This window comes from Salmo salar, chromosome ssa18, assembly GCF_905237065.1.
Source record: "Salmo salar chromosome ssa18, Ssal_v3.1, whole genome shotgun sequence".
Lineage (NCBI taxonomy): Eukaryota > Metazoa > Chordata > Actinopteri > Salmoniformes > Salmonidae > Salmo > Salmo salar.
In genome coordinates this window covers 22,944,249-22,962,780 of record NC_059459.1, presented here as the reverse complement: position 1 = coordinate 22,962,780, position 18,532 = coordinate 22,944,249, and the positions used below count along the sequence as shown (strand labels likewise).

Here is an 18,532-nt window from a genome sequence, read left to right as displayed (position 1 = left end):
TAATGACTTTGGAGATAATAAGTGCTTTCCCATCTGTGTACACACAGAGGACACCATAGGATAATTGATGTGATTAGGGAAAGAAGCCGCAGATAGCTCTTGGGATTTAATTCCCAGGTCTGGACACTGTCCCCTCCAGCAGTGCAGACCTTAGGAATGTTATTCTGGACTCTAATAAGGCAAGGGGGTGTGACAGCAACCAGGTCCTAGCAGTGATTTAACAGGAGCATCTGCACTCACCTATCCATGTGTAACCGATGTGAAATGGCTAGTAGTTAGCGGTGGTGCGTGCTAATAGCGTTTCAATCAGTGACGTCACTCGCTCTGAGACTTGAAGTAGGGTTTCCCCTTGTGTTGCAAGGGCCGCGGCTTTTGTGGCGCGATGGGTAACGATGCTTCGTGGGGTGTCAGTTGTTGATGTGTGCAAGGGTCCCTGGTTCGAGCCCGGGGCGGGGCGAAGAGAGGGACGGAACCTACACTGTTACACATGCACACAATATTGTATTTCTGATGATACCAAACACAATCTTTCATTCACCAACACAGACAGAGGCCTCCTCCCTTCCAATCAATCTGGAGCCAGGCCAGTGTTCTGATATGGCCCCGTGTATCTACAGCTGACCACACACATACTTTCTCTTCCTTCCTCACACATAAACAGGACATGGCATCTCTCACATCCATTGTAGCTTTTATAAACCATCATAGACTACAGTACTTCCTATTGGATATTTTAGTGAAGATGGCCTACAAAACACCCAGCTGAAAATGTAGGGATCATAGCTGAGGGCTTTAAAAATGTAGTTGATGAGAAGGGAAAAAAACAACATCACTCAGGTGGGTAGCAATGACATTTAGACTTTATTTCTATAGAAAACATAAATTTCACACTTCCAAAAATATTCCTGCATATTTGAAAGGACTTACAAACCACACAATGGGTGAATCTTGTCAGCTATAAATACCATGTTTCTTCCTTGAGGCCCCCAGATAGTATTACATAAAGAAACAGGCCTCACAATACTTTTCAGTGGGGAAAACACCAGAAATGATTTGTCTTGCCTTCTAAAAAACACCACAACTTTTTGGGGATTGGCCCACATCGATAAACTTTAAGGTTGCATGAATCTGAGTGAATTTTCCAAGATTTTAAAGACACCATGTCCAATGTTTCTCCCTCCCTCTTTTCCATCACACGAGTGGGGAAGCGCAGCTCATCTGTATGGCCAAAGAATCAAATGTTCTGTTTAAAATGTGAGTATTCAAATCCAAAGTCAGTTAAATACCAAACCAGAACTTAAAAAACAATAAACAAATGATACCCCAGCTATAAACAGTTAAAGGTCAGATAAGATTGTCTGTGCTGTACGTGGGAGTGTATGTCTGTGTGGTGTGTGTTTTTGAGAGAGATATGTTAGTATAAACTGGAGTGACATCAGTGTTGAAATAAGAGATGGAGTGAACACTTGACCTGAATTGAGAAAACAGTCCATGGCATACTATGGACATGCACTTAGAGAGGAGATATTATTTACATTAGAACAGAGCAAGATGCAGAACCTGTGCTCTGAAATGACCATTTTTGCTGTGTACAGAGCCCGTAAAGAGTGCAAACAAAGACATAAGGGTGAACACACAACGTGTTCGTTTGAGACATATCAAAGAGCCTTGAGAGCACCATGTCAGTCAGAACACCACTAATACTGTCCAACCTGAAAGCCCCAAAACATCCTGGGCTCAGAGAGGTACAGAGCGGGGGTAAGGAACGGATGACGTGAAGGAGGGAGGAAGAGGAGGAGAAGGAGGGATGCCAATGGCCCCCTTTTCATGGCCTGTCATCCACAGCAGTGTTCTCAGGCCCTGGGGTTGAAGAGGAAGCAAGGGGTAGAGGAGGAGAGTGATAGAGGAGGAGAGGGGTAGAGGAAGAGGGGCGTGGAAGGGAAAAGCCTTCCTCCTTCATCATGCAGTCTCATTCAGGCCACAGGGTCGCCGGAACTCCTGCCCTCTTTCATGGATCCATTTGTTTGATACTGAGGGTGACAAGGAGGACAGAGAAAGACGTTAGCTACTGTACCATTGCCTAGTCTGGTAAAAAATCTACAGTACTCTAGTCTGCAATACTGTGTACAAAACACTAGGAAAATCTGCTCTTTCCATGACATAGACTGACCAGGTGAATCCAGGCGAAAGCTATGATCCCTTATTGATGTCACTTAAATCCACTTCAATCAGTGTAGATGAAGGGGAGGAGACAGTTTAAAGAAGGATTTTTAAGCCTTGAGACTGTTGAGACATGGATTGTGTATGTGTGCCATCCAGAGGCTGAATGGGCAAGACAAAATATTTAAGTGCCTTTGAACTGGGTATGGTAGTATTTGCCAAGAACTGCAACATTGCTGGGTTTTTCAATCTCAACAGTTTTTCGTGTGTATTAAGAATGGTTCACCACCCAAAGGACATCCAGCCAACTTTACACAACTGTGGGAAACATTGGGATCAACATGGGCCAGCATCCCAGTGGAACGCTTTCGAGACCTTATAGTGTCCATGCCCCGACGATTTGAGGCTGTTCTGAGGGCAAGTCAATATTAGGAAGGTGTTCTTAATGTTTTGTACACTCAGTTTATATCAGAGATAACTTGGTGAAGACCACAACAATGATCACTTGAGAAAAGTAAAGGAATGACCGTAGCGGGAGTTATAACTATAGAATTAGGAATTACAATACTAGTAATAATGGTAATTTAATAGGATGTCTATTTATTTATTTATTTATCTTTTATTTCACCTTTATTTAACCAGGTAGGAAAGTTGAGAACAAGTTCTCATTTACAATTGCGACCTGGCCAAGAAAAAAGCAAAGCAGTTCGACACATACAACAACACAGAGTTACACATGGAGTAAAACAAACATACAGTCAATACAGTAGAAAAATAAGTCTATATACAATGTGAGCAAATAAGGTGAGATAAGAAAGGTAAAGACAAAAAAGGCCATGGTGGCAAAGTAAATACAATATAGTAAGTAAAACACTGGAATGGTAGATTTGTAGAGGAAGAAAGTGCAAAGTAGAAATAGAAATAATGGCATGCAAAGGAGCGAAATAAATAAATAAATACAGTAGGGGAAGAGGTAGTTGTTTGGGCTAAATTATAGATGGGCTATGTACAGGTGCAGTGATCTGTGAGCTGCTCTGACAGCTGGTGCTTAAAGCTAGTGAGGGGGATAAGTGTTTCCAGTTTCAGAGATTTTTGTAGTTCGTTCCAGTCATTGGCAGCAGAGAACTGGAAGGAAAGGCAGCCAAAGGAGGAATTGGCTTTGGGGGTGACCAGAGAGATATACCTGCTGGAGCGCGTGCTACAGGTGGGTGCTGCTATGGTGACCAGTGAGCTGAGATAAGGGGGGACTTTACCTAGCAGGGTCTTGTAGATGACCTGGAGCCAGTGGGTTTGGCGACGAGTATGAAGCGAGGGCCAGCCAACGAGAGAGTACAGGTCGCAGTGGTGGGTAGTATATGGGGCTTTGGTGACAAAACGGATGGCACTGTGATAGACTGCATCCAGTTTATTGAGTAGGGTATTGGAGGCTATTTTGTAAATGACATCGCCGAAGTCGAGGATCGGTAGGATGGTCAGTTTTATGAGGGTATGTTTGGCAGCATGAGTGAAGGATGCTTTGTTATGCGAAATAGGAAGCCAATTCTAGATTTAACTTTGGATTGGAGATGTTTGATGGTCTATGGTTATAACAGTGTCATAGACATTTACAGAGCTAAATTTAGGTAGTTTCAACACACAAACTCACCCCACTTGTTGCCCACCAATACTGGGCAGGCTGCGTGCCTTGTACTGTAGTCTCCCTCCCCACTGGGAAACAGGTTGTACCAGAACACTGCAGTCCCCTGTAATACATCACACACAGTAGAGACAGGTTACAGGGAACTATGTACCTACAGTCATACACATACTGTAGGCTGCAAATACACATGCTCATTGCTCACAAGCATTTAGTCACCTTTTTGGGCCATACTGCAGCACCCACATCTGGGAATACTGTAGCACCTCCTGCAGCTACGTCACTCATCTAGAACCAAGAAAACAGGAACTAGTCATCAACTATTATCACTTTGGACTCTTCAAGAGACCAAAAAAAAAAGTATTTATTTTAGGGCAGGGGGCATAGAAGGAAGCAGTCCCATGAATATAGAGCACTCACATAGAAAAGCCAGGTGGCTATGCGGTTTCCAGTGCCCAGCTCTTTGAAGGCATCAGGCTCATCTTTCTGTAGAGCGAGAAAAACAAGTTATCATGACATCACGTGATCATTATGAGCAGAAATGCCACATCCTAAATGTCACGGTTGCCCATTCGATTGTGTTGTTTACATAAAAGACTAACAACACCAAGTTATTTTAATTTTGGAATTCTGTTCCAAAGTAATCCCACGCATAATAGAGAGATATATAATTTGACTAAAACATAATCATTTCAAACCTTGCTAACATTTGTGTACAATCACATACAGTATATCTGTTTGGGCTTCTTGCGGTCAATTTGCAGTCTACAAATTATTAGTAATCATGGTCCGGCCCCCTGTCCATCTGCTCAAGAAAAAAATTGTCTAGCTGCTGAATCTAGTTGATGATCCCTGCTATATGCAATCCAAAAACGTGTTACAGCAATAATGTGTGCAGTCATTAAATCAAGGCTGCAGGGCAATACTAACCCGTCCAAAGTCAAAGTGGGGCTCATACTGCCCACCCACACCATAGTTTGCAACCTGCAAAGCAACAGTGAGATCATTAATATTGGAAATGTAACTGTCAACCATCTCAAACAACGACACACACACACACAAACACACACACACACTTTACCTGCAACTCTTCTGCAGTGTCCATCTCCAGTCCTGTGAGGTCCTCAATCCGCTGGTTTATCTGGTCAATCATTGGGTGTTCATACGCTGTCAGCCATGCACTAGGACAGGGGAAGGACACAGGGGTGCAGGGATAACAGGTCAAATACAGGGGGGGGTGGTAGAGTCACTATAGTACAGTAGTTATTACAGATGAACAGTCTAGGAGAGGGAGAACAGACAAAGCATGCTGCAAGCTACTGCTGAAGATGAAATATATAAACTGCAGTAGGTTCATGTGTTACGTGCAGATGATACATGAGAAGTGGGAGGAGCGTTGAGACAGGAAGAGGAAGGACTTTAAAAAGCGTCCCGACAGAGTCTCCAATCAGCTCAGCGTACATTGGTCAGAGTGAAGTTTAGGAGTAACTAAATAAAGTTGTGTGTATTTTTTATGTACTTTTCAATAATGTAGGTTGAAGCTCTGAGTTTGCAGTCATCGCGTGACTTGGGAAAGTTCTGGAGGTCACAAGGGCTTTGGTGGTTGATGAGTTTACTTTAGGGGCCCAGAGGGGAGATTTTTTTGAATGCTTTTAGTGAACACTACCAGCCTTTCACCATCCACCCTGGCCCAGTGGTCTAAACCACCCCCTCCAACAGGGAGCATTCCATTCTCACTGGGAGTCATGGCTTCGTTCACATTTCATATAAAGACGTCACAATAACTTCTGTCATTTCATGGACCTCAAGATTATTTTGTAGTCGTTTTTCTGGGTCATGCACCACGAGGCACAGTGTGAAAATAAAAAAAAGTGTCAAACCACAGAAAATAGCATTAAAATGGTAGATTCTCTGCTTAATAGATTTGCCATACACTGCATAAAGTGAGAGTTGTAGCAGTTGTGGCCGTAATGATTTCACGGCGAGAGGGCTAAAGTTTGAGGTCCATTCAAGTTCAGCCATCTGCTCTACACACACCATCCCTTTTTATTGGATACATTGTTGAATCTCTCAGCCAATAAGATGACTCCTCTTTCCCAGTGCAATATACTGTGTGTATTACTTAATACTGAAATTCCTTGTAAGGTTAGCCAAATTCAAAACAAAGATGTGTGTGTGATTTATTAGAAGTTGCTGTTGGGGAAGTGAAGACAGTAAAACATAAATTGGACATGATAGAGTGCTGGTTAGGTCAAAAAGTCTCTCTTCCTTCAAATTCTCTCCCCTGCTGTGATTACTCTCCCACTTTAACCTTGTTGTCAGTTTAAATGAGGTTCACGCTCAGTTCAGTTAACCCTTCACCATACACACAGTTGCACATACTTCAACACGAAGACACAGACCCAGACACACAGGCAGACAGACACACACACACACACACACACACACACACACACACACACACACACACACACACACACACACACACACACACACACACATCTACACTTGCATGCAGACACACGTGCACACCCTAGCAAATACACACTCCAATATACACAGTAATAAGCAGGGGCAGTAAAACCAAAGTGATGTGGAGTGGTATGGGGGTGGTATGGGTGTGGTATGGGGGTGGTATGGGTGTGGTATGGGTGTGGCATGAGCATTTCTATTTTTAAGAAGATGAAAGTTATTAAAGTAACTATGACTAAAGATTGGCATGTTCCCCTACAATCAGCAGTCTGACCATAGATTGGGGTTGTCTGGTGTATTAGATGTACACAAGTGGGCACTCACTATTCATCAAAATCATGAACAGAGAGAGACAGAGAGAGAAAGAGAAAGAGAAGAGAGAGAGAGAGAGAGAGAGAGAGAGAGAGAGAGAGAGAGAGAGAGAGTGTGTGGATGTGCGTTCGTTCATGTGCACAAACTTGAGGTGTAATTGGCCCTGTCTGCACAGCAGCACAGAGGAGGAGAGAAGCCAGAATGACCTCATTCATCTGATTGTAAGAGAGCAGCATAGATTCATTGCAGAAAAAATGGGTGAGGTGGCCCTACTGACCCAAAGACCTGCCAAAACCTGGATAGCACATACTGGGAATGCAGGGCAGGTCAGGGTGGTATGGGATGGGAGACCAGAGGGGATGGGCGGGTCTCTGGAGACCCAAATGTACTATGACCTTTTACCCCTTACCTCTTGGAGACTCTGTACATGGCCGTGGTGAGTTTCCCAGTTAGGGGGTCATGTACTGTGGCTGCCATAGCTAGTTGCCCGGGCACAAGAAAAAACAGACAGAGAGAGAGAGAGAGAGAGAGAGAGAGAGAGAGTAACACACCAAAACGATAGATGAAGTAGAGGGAAACAGGAAGTGAAAGAAACAGAGAGAGGAGAGAGAGAAGCAGATTCGGTCACAAGCGGTTAATGTTATTCCAGCAATATGCCAGGGGTTGTTTCAGGGCCAGTCCTTTAACCCAAGGGTAGTATAACTTAATGGTTTATTCTCTAGTTTAGGAGAATGCTAAACTAGTGCTTACATTAGCGATGAAAGGAACAGAGGATTTGTGAGAAGTACTGCTCCTGACACACCCTTAGTTGGCCAAAAGCAACTACACCTTTTCTCCTCCCACTCCACTGGGTTCACATCCTAGAGAACTCCTGAGCAGAAACACATTTTCACCACAGACAGGACCATACGATCATCTCTCCTTATTCAGTAGCTTATACTCTGAACTTCTAGAACACCCCTGGACTATTTTAGAATCTGATTTATGGTTAGACTAAGAAAATTAATCAGAGAGAGAGTGAAGGAGGGTTCAGTAAAAGTATGGTTCTGTGCTTCTGCAGAGGAGTCTTCCAGCGTTGGAGGGAGGGAGGAATACGGTCTGGACTCAGAGGCATAGGCCAGTGGCAGGTGTAAGAGGAGGGGTTTGAGCTGGGGTGCGAATGAGGAGAGGGGTTATGGGTGCTCCCCCCACCCCCACCCCACCGCCTGCACCTGGCTACGCCTTACCTCTTGCTGATCCTGTAGGGGGCAGTCTCGAGCACACCAGTGATGGGGTTGGAGATGGTGGCCCGGCGGAGCTATAAGGCAGGGAGAGGGGGTTTAGAGGGTACCCTGACACCATCTTCATCACCAACCTCCACCCCTCAGACCCTGTTTTGGGTGGGCTAACAGGGCTCAACCTACCTCCACTTCCATGGCTCTTTGATATACACGCCTCACCACACACACTAAAAGCTTGCTGTTTCCTCTGGGAATACGTCCTGTCTAACCATTTATAGCAATAGGCCTTTGTCTGAAAAACACTTTTTTTCATGTACTTGGGCAACTACTATTAGATCAACATCAAGTTCAAAGACCTCTACTAATAGTCTGAATTTGTGTCTAGATATCAGTAAGTCAACACTCATTGAATTGATCAATACATACTGTCATCCCACTGGGCAAAAACTGGTTGAATCAATGTTGTTTCCATGTCTGACTGATTGGATTTGAAAAAGTATTTTAACCTAAATCCAATGACATGGTGACATGTTTTGTTGAATCCATGTTAGTTGACAACTCAACCAAATGTAAATCAAAACTAGACATTGAAATTATGTCTGTGCCCAGTGGGAAGAGTGTTTATTTTTAGCATGAACATTTCCTATTCATTCTGTCTACTAGTGGCCTTGACTCTGCAGACACAGCTGCAGCTGGTCAGACAGTTACTAGTATGAGCCTCTCTGATTACCACAGAGCATATCCACAGCAAATCCACTTCTGTAGGACCATGAAACCCTTCCGTCAGACACATCTGTGTGGCCATGACACCCTTCTGAACCCTTATTATCTCAATATAGCACACACACACACTGACAGAGAGTTGAACTCACTCTGGGCTTGGCCAGCTCTTTGACCTTCTCGATCTCGCCGTGAGAGATGATGTCATGGTAGCGGACTATGTAGGGCCGGTCCCACTCATCCTCCTGCTTCACCGGGCTCAGGAGGTACTTGGGGTGACCGTGGTTGTCAAAGTAACGACAGAAAAGCCGTCTCTGTCTGCGGGGGGTCTACAAGGCAGAGATGGGGCGGGTGGAGGGAGGTAAGAAGACAGATTGACACGTACAGACGTAGGATCTTAATTTGAGCCAGTTGCTATAGCAGGAAAATAATCCTGCAGTAACAGGAAATATTCATTATTATGTTGATTATAATGAATGGACATTTTTGTAGGGGTTGATACATTTTTCGCGCGTGTGTGTGTGTGTGTGAGGAATTCCTCCTCACCAGCTTGATGCCCTCCCCTCGACACAGCATCTCATACATCTTCCTCTCTGGGACAGGCTCCCTAAAGCGCTTCTTCTTCTTGGAGGAATCACTCGTCAGTCTCTTCCTTTGCTCCTTGCCCTCCTCCCGGGCCTTCTGGGCCTCCTGGGCCTGGGCCTTCCTCTGATTTATCAGTTGAAACTCAAAGTACTTCAGGTTGCCGTTGGCACGCTGGTGTTCCGGGTCTGGAGTGAGGAGAGAGAGGGGACAGTGAGATGGAATACTGATGCTCATATAGTAAACAAACAAGGAAGATTCATTTAGAATTTTCATCTGGATCTATCTGAATCACTAACTTCAGACCCTACTGCCACTTGGGACATTTCATGAGTAATCCTCTATACCAGTTTATGCTGGGCATACAGGACAGCAGCTGTTGTTCAATGATTCACCTGGAGGGCATCATATTCCCTCAGCACTCATTAACATTCACAGTGTTACACTACCAGTTAACATTCAAGTATACCCATCCCATAAGTTAGCTCTTTTAGTGTGCTCTCCTTTAACTCTGTCAGTGTGTCCTTCAAATCCTCGCTCCCGGTGTGACTAGTTTAACTCCTTTCATTCTGAGCCGCATTAGGGTAACTCACCCAGCATGAGTAGCCTCTTGGTGAGCTCCAGGGCCCTGCCTAGATCCCCCTGCTGGTAAATAGCATAGCTGAGGTAGTCCAACACGGTGACCTTGTCCACGGTAGACTCCTCTCCTTCGTCCAGCTGCTTCAGGGCCTGTTCCATCCATAGCTCAGTGTGGTAGTAGTCCACCTCGCTGTAGGCAATTTTCCCCAGCTCAAAGCAGTCCTCCACTGTCATAGGGCTCTTGTGCGTCACCCCTGTGGATGAGTCAGTGTTTACAAACTTACAAATGATGAAAGGCCTGAGGTTCTCTCTCTAGCGCTCCCTAACACTTTACCTGGCAGGTCTCCTGTAGAGATGGTGTTGGTGTCCAGTCTGTAGGTGTCCTGCAGTCTGAGCAGGGCCTTGGCTGCTCCTGTCTGGTCCTCGTCGGTAGGGAAGTGTTGCCTCTGGAGGGTCAGGTTAGAGATGAAGCCTGAGAGAAGGACAGAGATCCTCATTAGTGAGGATGCTCACTGTGAGCATCTAAAAGACAAACAAACATTGCAGCAAATATTTTATGTAAAAAATAACTAGTATCTGTCATTGCTGCTTTGTGACTACTTTTCAACTTCCTTTTCATCTCTTCTAATGTGAACTTCATAGTGTCATCATATCTAACCGTCCTTGGTGTCCTTCAGCACCAGGCTCTCCAGGTCTCCCCATTCTGTGTTCAGCCTCTTCATCAGTTTGAAGGCGTTGACCGGGTTTCCCAGGAAGCCCTCGGGGTCCTGCATGGCTATGGCTGATAACACATCCAGCTTCTCTGCCCACCTAAGAGAGGGATGGGAGAAGAGACACAATTCAGCTACTCTGTGTGTGTGTGTGCGTGCGTTTGCGAGTGTGCGTGTGGACACTTACTGTTTAACCTGCTTCAGCTTGTTCTCCTCTGCCGTGATGTAATTCTTCAGTGAAGTGACTAAGTCTTTCTCTGTGTACAACAGATCTGTCATGTGACCTAAGGGAGGATAATACACACATTATCAAACTTTATTTTAAGTTTAGTTAAACCAATAATACACATGATAAGGAATACACTGTGTACTATATCTTTCAACTTCCGTGTAGATGAGAAAAAATAAGAACCCGTACTTCCGGGTAGAAACGTGTACTTCCGGGTAGAAACGTGTACTTCCGGGTAGATAAAATGCACAGTATGTGCTTGACAGACAGGCTTTGAGTGCAGACCCAACACCTGTCTCACAACCATATGACTATGTATCTCATAGGGAAGGGAGGAGTCTCACCGATGGATGTGTAAAAGTCACTGTGGGCTGAAAGAGTGTGAAACAGGCAGCTCAACACCAGTAAATACCACCAACACTGTCGCTCCATCCTGGACATACTGGGAGAGAGAAAGACAGAGAGATAGAGAGAGAGAGAGGGGGTGGCAATGAGAGGAAAAGAGAAGAGGCCAGAATGAGGAGGAGTGAAAGAAGGACAATGAATGCATGTTGTTTGCTCACTCGATCACTGTCAGCTAATGTACTAGAAATAGTCATAATCAACAGAGGCTTTCCATTTTGACAGAATGGTCCAATGATCTACAGGAGAGAATTTCCTGATGAACAATATCATTTCTCTGATACATCTGAAACGTATAGCATCATAGTCCACTCATCTTTTCCCCCCCAGAGTTTAGACTATCCTGACACACAGGTCAGAAAACACATACAATTAGCTATACCTGTGCTGCCTCTCAAATATTTAAAATAGAAGTGGGAATAGACATTCCTTGACGGCAGGACAAACCCTAACCCTGGCTGTCTGCAGGCTGACACAGCAAGGCCTCAAACCTCAACCCACAAAGAGTGGTTTTGTCAGTGTGAGGCCGTGGAAGGATAAGCCATAGGGAAATAACAAACAGAAAAGAGAGAGAAAGGGAGTGTTAGCGAGTGAGTGTGTGGGTGGGTGTGTGCATGCATGCACATGTGTTAGTGTGTTTCAAAGAGAGTAGTCCTCTAAAACAGTATTACATTAAAGGACTTCCTCTCTGCCTCACCCACCACACTGAGATGAATATAACCCCTTGGATGTGGCCATAGAGTGCCTAGTTTGGCACATGAGTTCTGGAGTTGGCACTGTCATGACTTTTGCCTGGCTGCCCCTATCTAGACATGCCTTAGCCCTGCGGGAGTGGTACTGTGCTCTTCCTACCCCCATAGCGAGCCTCCACTAGTCGTCCCGTGTGTGTGTGTGTGTGTGTGTGTGTGTGTGTGTGTGTGTGTGTGTGTGTGTGTGTGTGTGTGTGTGTGTCAGGGAAGTAGCGTGGGCCTTGTTTGAACAAACATGCCTGTCTATATTGCCCTCAGGGATGGACATGGAGGGGGACGGATGGGCCAGAAAGGGGAGGAGGGGACTTCACACATAGACATTACCTCTATTCCACAAACACACATCCCTATTAGCCTAGGGTCTTTAAAACACATAGACATTACCTCTATTCCACAAACACACATCCCTATTAGCCTAGGGTCTTTAAAACACATAGACATTACCTCTATTCCACAAACACACATCCCTATTAGCCTAGGGTCTTTAAAACACACAGACATTACCTCTATTCCACGAAAACACATCCCTATTAGCCTAGGGTCTTTAAAACACACAGACAATACCTCATCAATAGAGACAAGTCCACATTGCGGGAAACTTTAACACGAAGTTCCGTGAATGCTACAGTACTATCCAGCAGATTTATTTATTTATCAACCAAAAAATCCCCCCTCTACACATTAGCTTATCTAGCATACCTACTACTCATTAAGCATGTAAGAACGAATGGCAACATTGGACAAAGACTGCAGTATAACCTCCCTGTGTTAACAGTAGCTGATCTGGCTGAAAGCAGTAGCACTCTTTGTCCTGTAGCTGACACACACCCAATTCATCCTAGCATAACAGTTTATATTGTTTAAATACTGCAGTCAAAACATAACTCAAAACAGGTACATACATCTAAATCCTAGCTGCACTGATACGGAAATACCAATCTGGCAACCCCGCAGATAGTTTGGAAGACACTTGACACAGGACTGACGATCACTAACATCTAAAACGTACAAGCTGGTAACACACATCTGCATTCTACTGTGCACATGAGATGAAAGGTGAGGAAGTAGGAAGGACCCAAAAAATAAGGTCACAAGTACAATTTCTAATATTTGGATATCTATAATTATGGCATATAGGATTACCTTTACGCATAACTCACCATGATATGAATAAGGAGGTCAAAGAGAGACAGGATTGAAAGCAGCGCCAGGTATGAAGTGCGTATAAAAAAAATACTAACCCACTGCCAATGTAAAGGTCATTGCACATACCTTCCCCCCTCTGGCACCAACTCAGCCAACAGAGACTCTATCTACTGAGGGTTTAGGCAATGGACAGGCTTAGGCAAGTCCTCATTTTCTTAAACAGAGTGAGGATTTGATTGAAAACAAAGGAAACATACAGGTGATATTTCTATGAAGGTCAACAGGGAGTGGAAAGAGCCAGAAGCCAAGAACTATAAGAGAAAAACAGTATGCACACGTCAAATGCTTTATACGTTCACGTGTTAAATTCTATTTATCACAGTGAGACACAGAGTTGTCTTACACAGTACTACACCACTTACAGTAATGTTTCTCACTGGTGCTCAAATGACAGTCACACTTCACTTATGCTGCCAATCTGCTATAAAACTCATAAGAATATCAACCGTATTGCAGAGTGGCAGTAGTGACAGTGTCACTGTTATGATAATGGCCTCAAAGTGTTATGTCAGAGCATGTAAAGTGATACTGTTAATTACCAAGCCTTTAAGAGAGCCACTAACCTCAAATGGCTGCTCTACAGACACCCATACGTAACTGGGTTTCAACTAGCAGTAACCAGTCCCAGGAGAAATCACTTCGCCCGTGTCGAAAACAGATGAACCACTTAACAAAATGAGTCTGCGTTCTTCCCCTGAGGTTTAACCTCCTTGGGCCAATAATCCGTTAGTACTTGTCATATACCTGTAGTGCCTACTTGTTTCAAACAAGCCTGAGGTTAGTGTTATCCAGTGCTACTGTAGAGTTAAGTCCTTTTACGCCAACTCTCTCATTACTCTGTGTTACCTGGGAAACACACACACCTCAACGAGGTTCAATCACTCATTCACAGTTTGAGGTTTATGTCCAAGCTACACTTACAGAAGTCAGTCATTACCCTCCAATTACTAACGCATGGCAAATAGAGGGCAAGTCAGTTGGAAAATGAAATATTGACAAGGGATGGACAAGGGATGGACAAGGGACTGGCAAAGCAGCTGGTGGTTGTATTAGGTGATAGAGGTATTGTGCCAGTGCCACAGACAGAATATCACTTGTGAGTGAAAAAACCTTCCCGATCTGTCAAACCCATTGTTTTTAGTTTTAGATCATTAGCCTCACATTGTTACAGTTTCACCATTTGTGAAGTGAAGTTGTAATATAACTAATGACTTTATTAAATTGGCTTTAAAAGGGAGTTATAGGGGCTGTTTGTGTATTTCAAAGGCTGGATGAAACACACACAGTCATGACTAAGCTTTGGATGACCAGACTAAGTGTCAACATCCTACACTATTAGAATTACACCTTCCTGTGTCTGACCAAAGTGGCTGTATGCCCCCCCCCACACACACACACACACACACACACACACACACACACACACACACACACACACACACACACACCCTTATTCTATGATGTTGAATTCAGACTACTGTTTGAGCTTTGTTTCACCTTCAACTGGAATATCTTATAAGCACAGGGGGTGGCAGGTAGCCTAGTGGTTAGAGCGTTGGGCCAGTAACTGAAAGGTTGCTGGATTGAATCCCAGAGCTGACAAGGTAAAAATCTGTTGTTCTGCCCCTGAACAAGGCAGTTAACCCACTGTTCCCCAGTAGGCCATCATTGTAAATAAGAATTTGTTCTTAACTGACTTGCCTAGTTAAATAAAAATCTCCTGATATGATAGATGCTAACTGCTCTGTTATAACCACAAAGACAAAAAAAGGTTCCAGGTAGAACTCTTTTGGGTTCCATGTAGAACCCTCTCTGGAAATCACTGGAAGCAAAAAGGGTTCTTCAAAGGGTTATTCTATGGGGACAGCCGAAGAACCCATTTAGGTTCTAGATAGCACCTATTTTTCTAAGAGTGTAGGCCATGGAGAAATTTCAGACTGCATGACTTGGCACTTGAAATGTAGATATGAAGGCTCCATTCCTGTGGTTTTCAGGGAGAGTCGTGGAGCACCCGTCTGTACAGATATTCTGTAAAACCTGCAATATCCTAGACATACAAAAGCACTGATATTATAGAAGAGAAGTATTAACCTTGCAAGTCATTTAATAAAGGTCTTATCTTTACAATTTGATACAACATAAACCATACAATGCAGGGGGACAACTTTCACTGGGGACAGGGGGGACGGGGATGGGGGGGGACATGCCCCCCCTCACATTCTGAAATTGCATTTTTTATCATTGGGATGTGATACAAAACGAGGCAACGGTGGGACCATGCAACGGTGGGACCATGCAACGGTGGGACCATGCGGACGTCTCCGAGTGGTCGGGTAGGCTGTTTGGAGTGTTATATCCGACTGGATCAAAAAAAAAATTATAGGAATAATAATAATTATGTCCCCCCACTTCTAAAACCAAAGTTGCGCCCCTGATAGAATGACCCCACACTATAGGTGGAAAGATAATGCAGAATATGATCAACACCGACCAAACCGACCACTTATCATGGAGATTTTGCTGATATCGTTCATTACAATAAATAACCTATAGGGCGCTACTAGAGAAATGTGAAGTTTGAAATTAAATATGTAATATAATATGGGTGATTGTTAATAGGACAATTGATAGCTACAACCTTCAAAGTAATAGTAGTAGTTTTAACGGTAATATAAAAAAAACTGTGGTGCACATTAATGTTATAAACTTATCATTCAATTTATCGTTTTCCTCAGTCGTAACTCTTTACCAGTGGCCATGGTTTTCACAAAAAGACCCCATTAGATTAAGTGTGCCATACAAGGGCACCAACACACAAACCATCTCAATTTGGTTGAGGTCGGGGGTTTGTGGAGGCCAGGTCATCTAATGCAGCACTCCATCACTCTCCTTGGTAAAATAGCCCTTACACAGCCTGGAGGTGTGTTGGGTCATTGTCCTGTTGAAAAACAAATTATAGTCCCACTAAGCCCAAACCAGATGGGATGGCGTATCGCTGCAGAATGCTGTGGTAGCCATAATGGTTAAGTGTGCCTTGAATTCTAAACAAATCACAGATAGTGTCACCAGCAAAGCACCCCCACACCATAACACCTCCTCCATGCTTTATGGTGGGAAATACACATGCGGAGATCAGCCGTTCACCCACACCGCGTCTCACAAAGACATGGCAGCTGGAACCAAAAGTCTCCAATTTGGAGTCCAGACCAAAGAACAAGTTTCCACTGGTCTAATGTCCATTGCTCATGTTTCTTGGCCCAAGCAAGTCTCTTCTTATTGGTGTCCTTTAGTAGTGGTTTCTTTGCAGCAATTCAACCATGAAGGCCTGATTCACACAGTCTCCTCTGAACAGTTGATGTTGAGATGTGTCTGTTACCTGAACTCTGAAGCATTTATTTGGGCTGCAATTTCTGAGGCTGGTAACTCTAATGAAATTATTCTCTGCAGCAGAGGTAACTCTGGGTCTTCGTTTCGTGTGGCGGTCCTCATGAGAGCCAGTTTTATCATAGCGCTTGATGGTTTTTGCAACTGCACTTGAAGAAACTTTAAAAGTTCTTGAAATGTTCCGTATTGACTGATCTTCATGTCTTAAAGTAATGATGAACTGTTGTTTCTCTTTGCTTATTTGAGCAGTTCTTGCCATAATATGGACTTGGTCTTTTACCAAATAGGGCTATCTTCTGTATACCCCCCTTCCTCCCTTCCTTGTCACAACACAACTGACTGGCTCAAACGCATTAAGGAAAGACATTCCACAAATTAACTTTTAAGAAGGCACACCTGTTAATTGAAATGCATTCCAAGTGACTACCTCATGAAGCTGGTTGAGGGAATGCCAAGAGCGTGTAAAGCTGTCATCAAGGCAAAGGGTGGCTATTTGAAGAATCTCAAATATAATTTGATCTGTTGAACACTTTTTTGGTTACCACATTATTCCATATGTGTTATTTCATAGTTTTGATGTCTTCACTATTATTCTACAATGTATAAAATAGTAAAAATAAAGAAAAACCCTTGAATGAGTAGGTGTTCTAAAACGTTTGACGGTAGTGCAGTTATGAGTGAAAGTTCCAGAATCAGTCAGAGAAAACGTGGAGAGCACTGCCACGTCTTCGCCCCTCCCCGCAAGGACGTTTCTCGGGATGTGAGTTTGTGAATGATGTGATTGCTCTACTACCTGCAATCGGGAAGAAACTGGGTATTGAGACAACTTGTTAATTCATTAAGTAACTCAAAGTTAGCCCCTTCATTCAAAAAATACAATTTGCCTTTGTAGGTCAGTAAACACACGTTAATTTTGTAACGTGTGCATAAATGACTTGCCGCTTTGTAACAATCCCTAACAACGATGTAACAGCCACGGTTGTCGATTTCGTTTAGTGTCAGGTTTATTCATTTTAGCCAAGGAAGGCTTGTAACATTTCCGTTTGAAAGCCTGATAATGCCATGGCATATTCATAACTATGTCAATTTTAAAATATAGCCTAATATAGCAATATCTGGAACGTTTTCATAGCATTCTAGTCTATTGAGACAGAGAGATTTCGCAGGCACAGTCATGTGTAAATAAACTCATACCCACGTTGCATCGGAATTTTACGCAGTGGATGGGTTTGGAATAGGATGCCTGGCGCTAGGTTTTGTGCGTAAAGTAGGCTACAAATAAATACATGACAAGACGAGTTTGATTGATAGAATAGAGACAATAGACTAACTAAAAGCAATTGATATCACATATTGGACATGCAACGTGCTTGTAGAGAAAGTTATTGATCTATTAATAATACAGGTCTCATCCGATATGGTAATCAAACTTAACACTAGGCTAGGTTTAGACAAACAGATAATTGTCAACATGCAAACAAACATGAATTATTACCGAAATGATAAGAGAGACTTGTCTTGGAACAGTGGTACAAAAACACTCCGGTGGCCAAAATATATTCCCGGCAGCCGCTCGCAAGCTCTCCAAAGGTGTCCCTGCTCGTTGCTTTGGTACCGTTTATGACAGCCCCAACCTCCAGTCGCTCTTATCCTCAGCGTGTCATCGGTCCTCGGCTCGCCATCTGGCGGCAGGTTCTATCCTCGGAAACTGCTACGTGCAGAGTCGCACACACGCACTCAACCCAAGTTTGGTGCTGGGGAATTTCAGGGGAGAATTTTTGAGCATGCGTCCACACCAATTCTGAAGTGTTCCCTTACTTCCCTGTCATTATTGGGATATAACAATTAGCATGGACGTTTTGCTCTAGACACGTGATAAAATGATGTTACTCCTAAATATGATGAAGAATGAGTCTGTTAGGCATTCCAGAATGCACTACTGTTTACAGTGTGCATTGTGGAGGACCACTGGTGTTTGGTTTATGCCCACATCTGAACACTTTTACATTCAATTAGCCTAGACCCAAGCCCTACTAACAAAATGTTTTTGTCCTTTTATGTTGGTTGATTCTTACTTTGACAGTTTGCCCCTAGAAATGTAATATGTGTATGCAAATAATTTAAGCAATGTAATCCATTATAGGCCCTTAGCCTAAAGGCCAGGCTGCAAT

General features: G+C 43.7%; 1 protein-coding gene across 3 annotated transcripts; it reads right to left on the bottom strand.

Moving 5' to 3' along the window:
* Window positions 1-842: 842 nt before the first annotated feature.
* On the bottom strand, window positions 843-18,102 carry LOC106577060 (prolyl 4-hydroxylase subunit alpha-1). 3 transcript variants are annotated; one of them, XM_014154771.2, is made up of 15 exons: window positions 17,857-18,102; window positions 10,965-11,062; window positions 10,579-10,675; window positions 10,340-10,491; window positions 10,016-10,153; window positions 9,696-9,935; window positions 9,067-9,290; window positions 8,673-8,849; window positions 7,807-7,877; window positions 4,878-4,977; window positions 4,727-4,780; window positions 4,217-4,282; window positions 4,016-4,084; window positions 3,806-3,902; window positions 843-2,030 (listed from the first exon to the last, which is right to left on the bottom strand). In XM_014154771.2, the coding sequence occupies exons 2-15, from the start codon at window positions 11,059-11,061 to the stop codon at window positions 1,960-1,962; spliced, it is 1,653 nt and encodes a 550-aa protein (XP_014010246.1). In that variant the 5' UTR covers window position 11,062; window positions 17,857-18,102; the 3' UTR covers window positions 843-1,959. The 3 variants fall into 3 exon arrangements, with proteins under 3 accessions (XP_014010246.1, XP_045556846.1, XP_045556845.1); XM_045700890.1 differs by lacking the exon at window positions 17,857-18,102 and adding an exon at window positions 13,541-13,791; XM_045700889.1 differs by lacking the exon at window positions 17,857-18,102 and adding an exon at window positions 12,932-13,017.
* Between the last annotated feature and the right edge of the window lie 430 nt (window positions 18,103-18,532).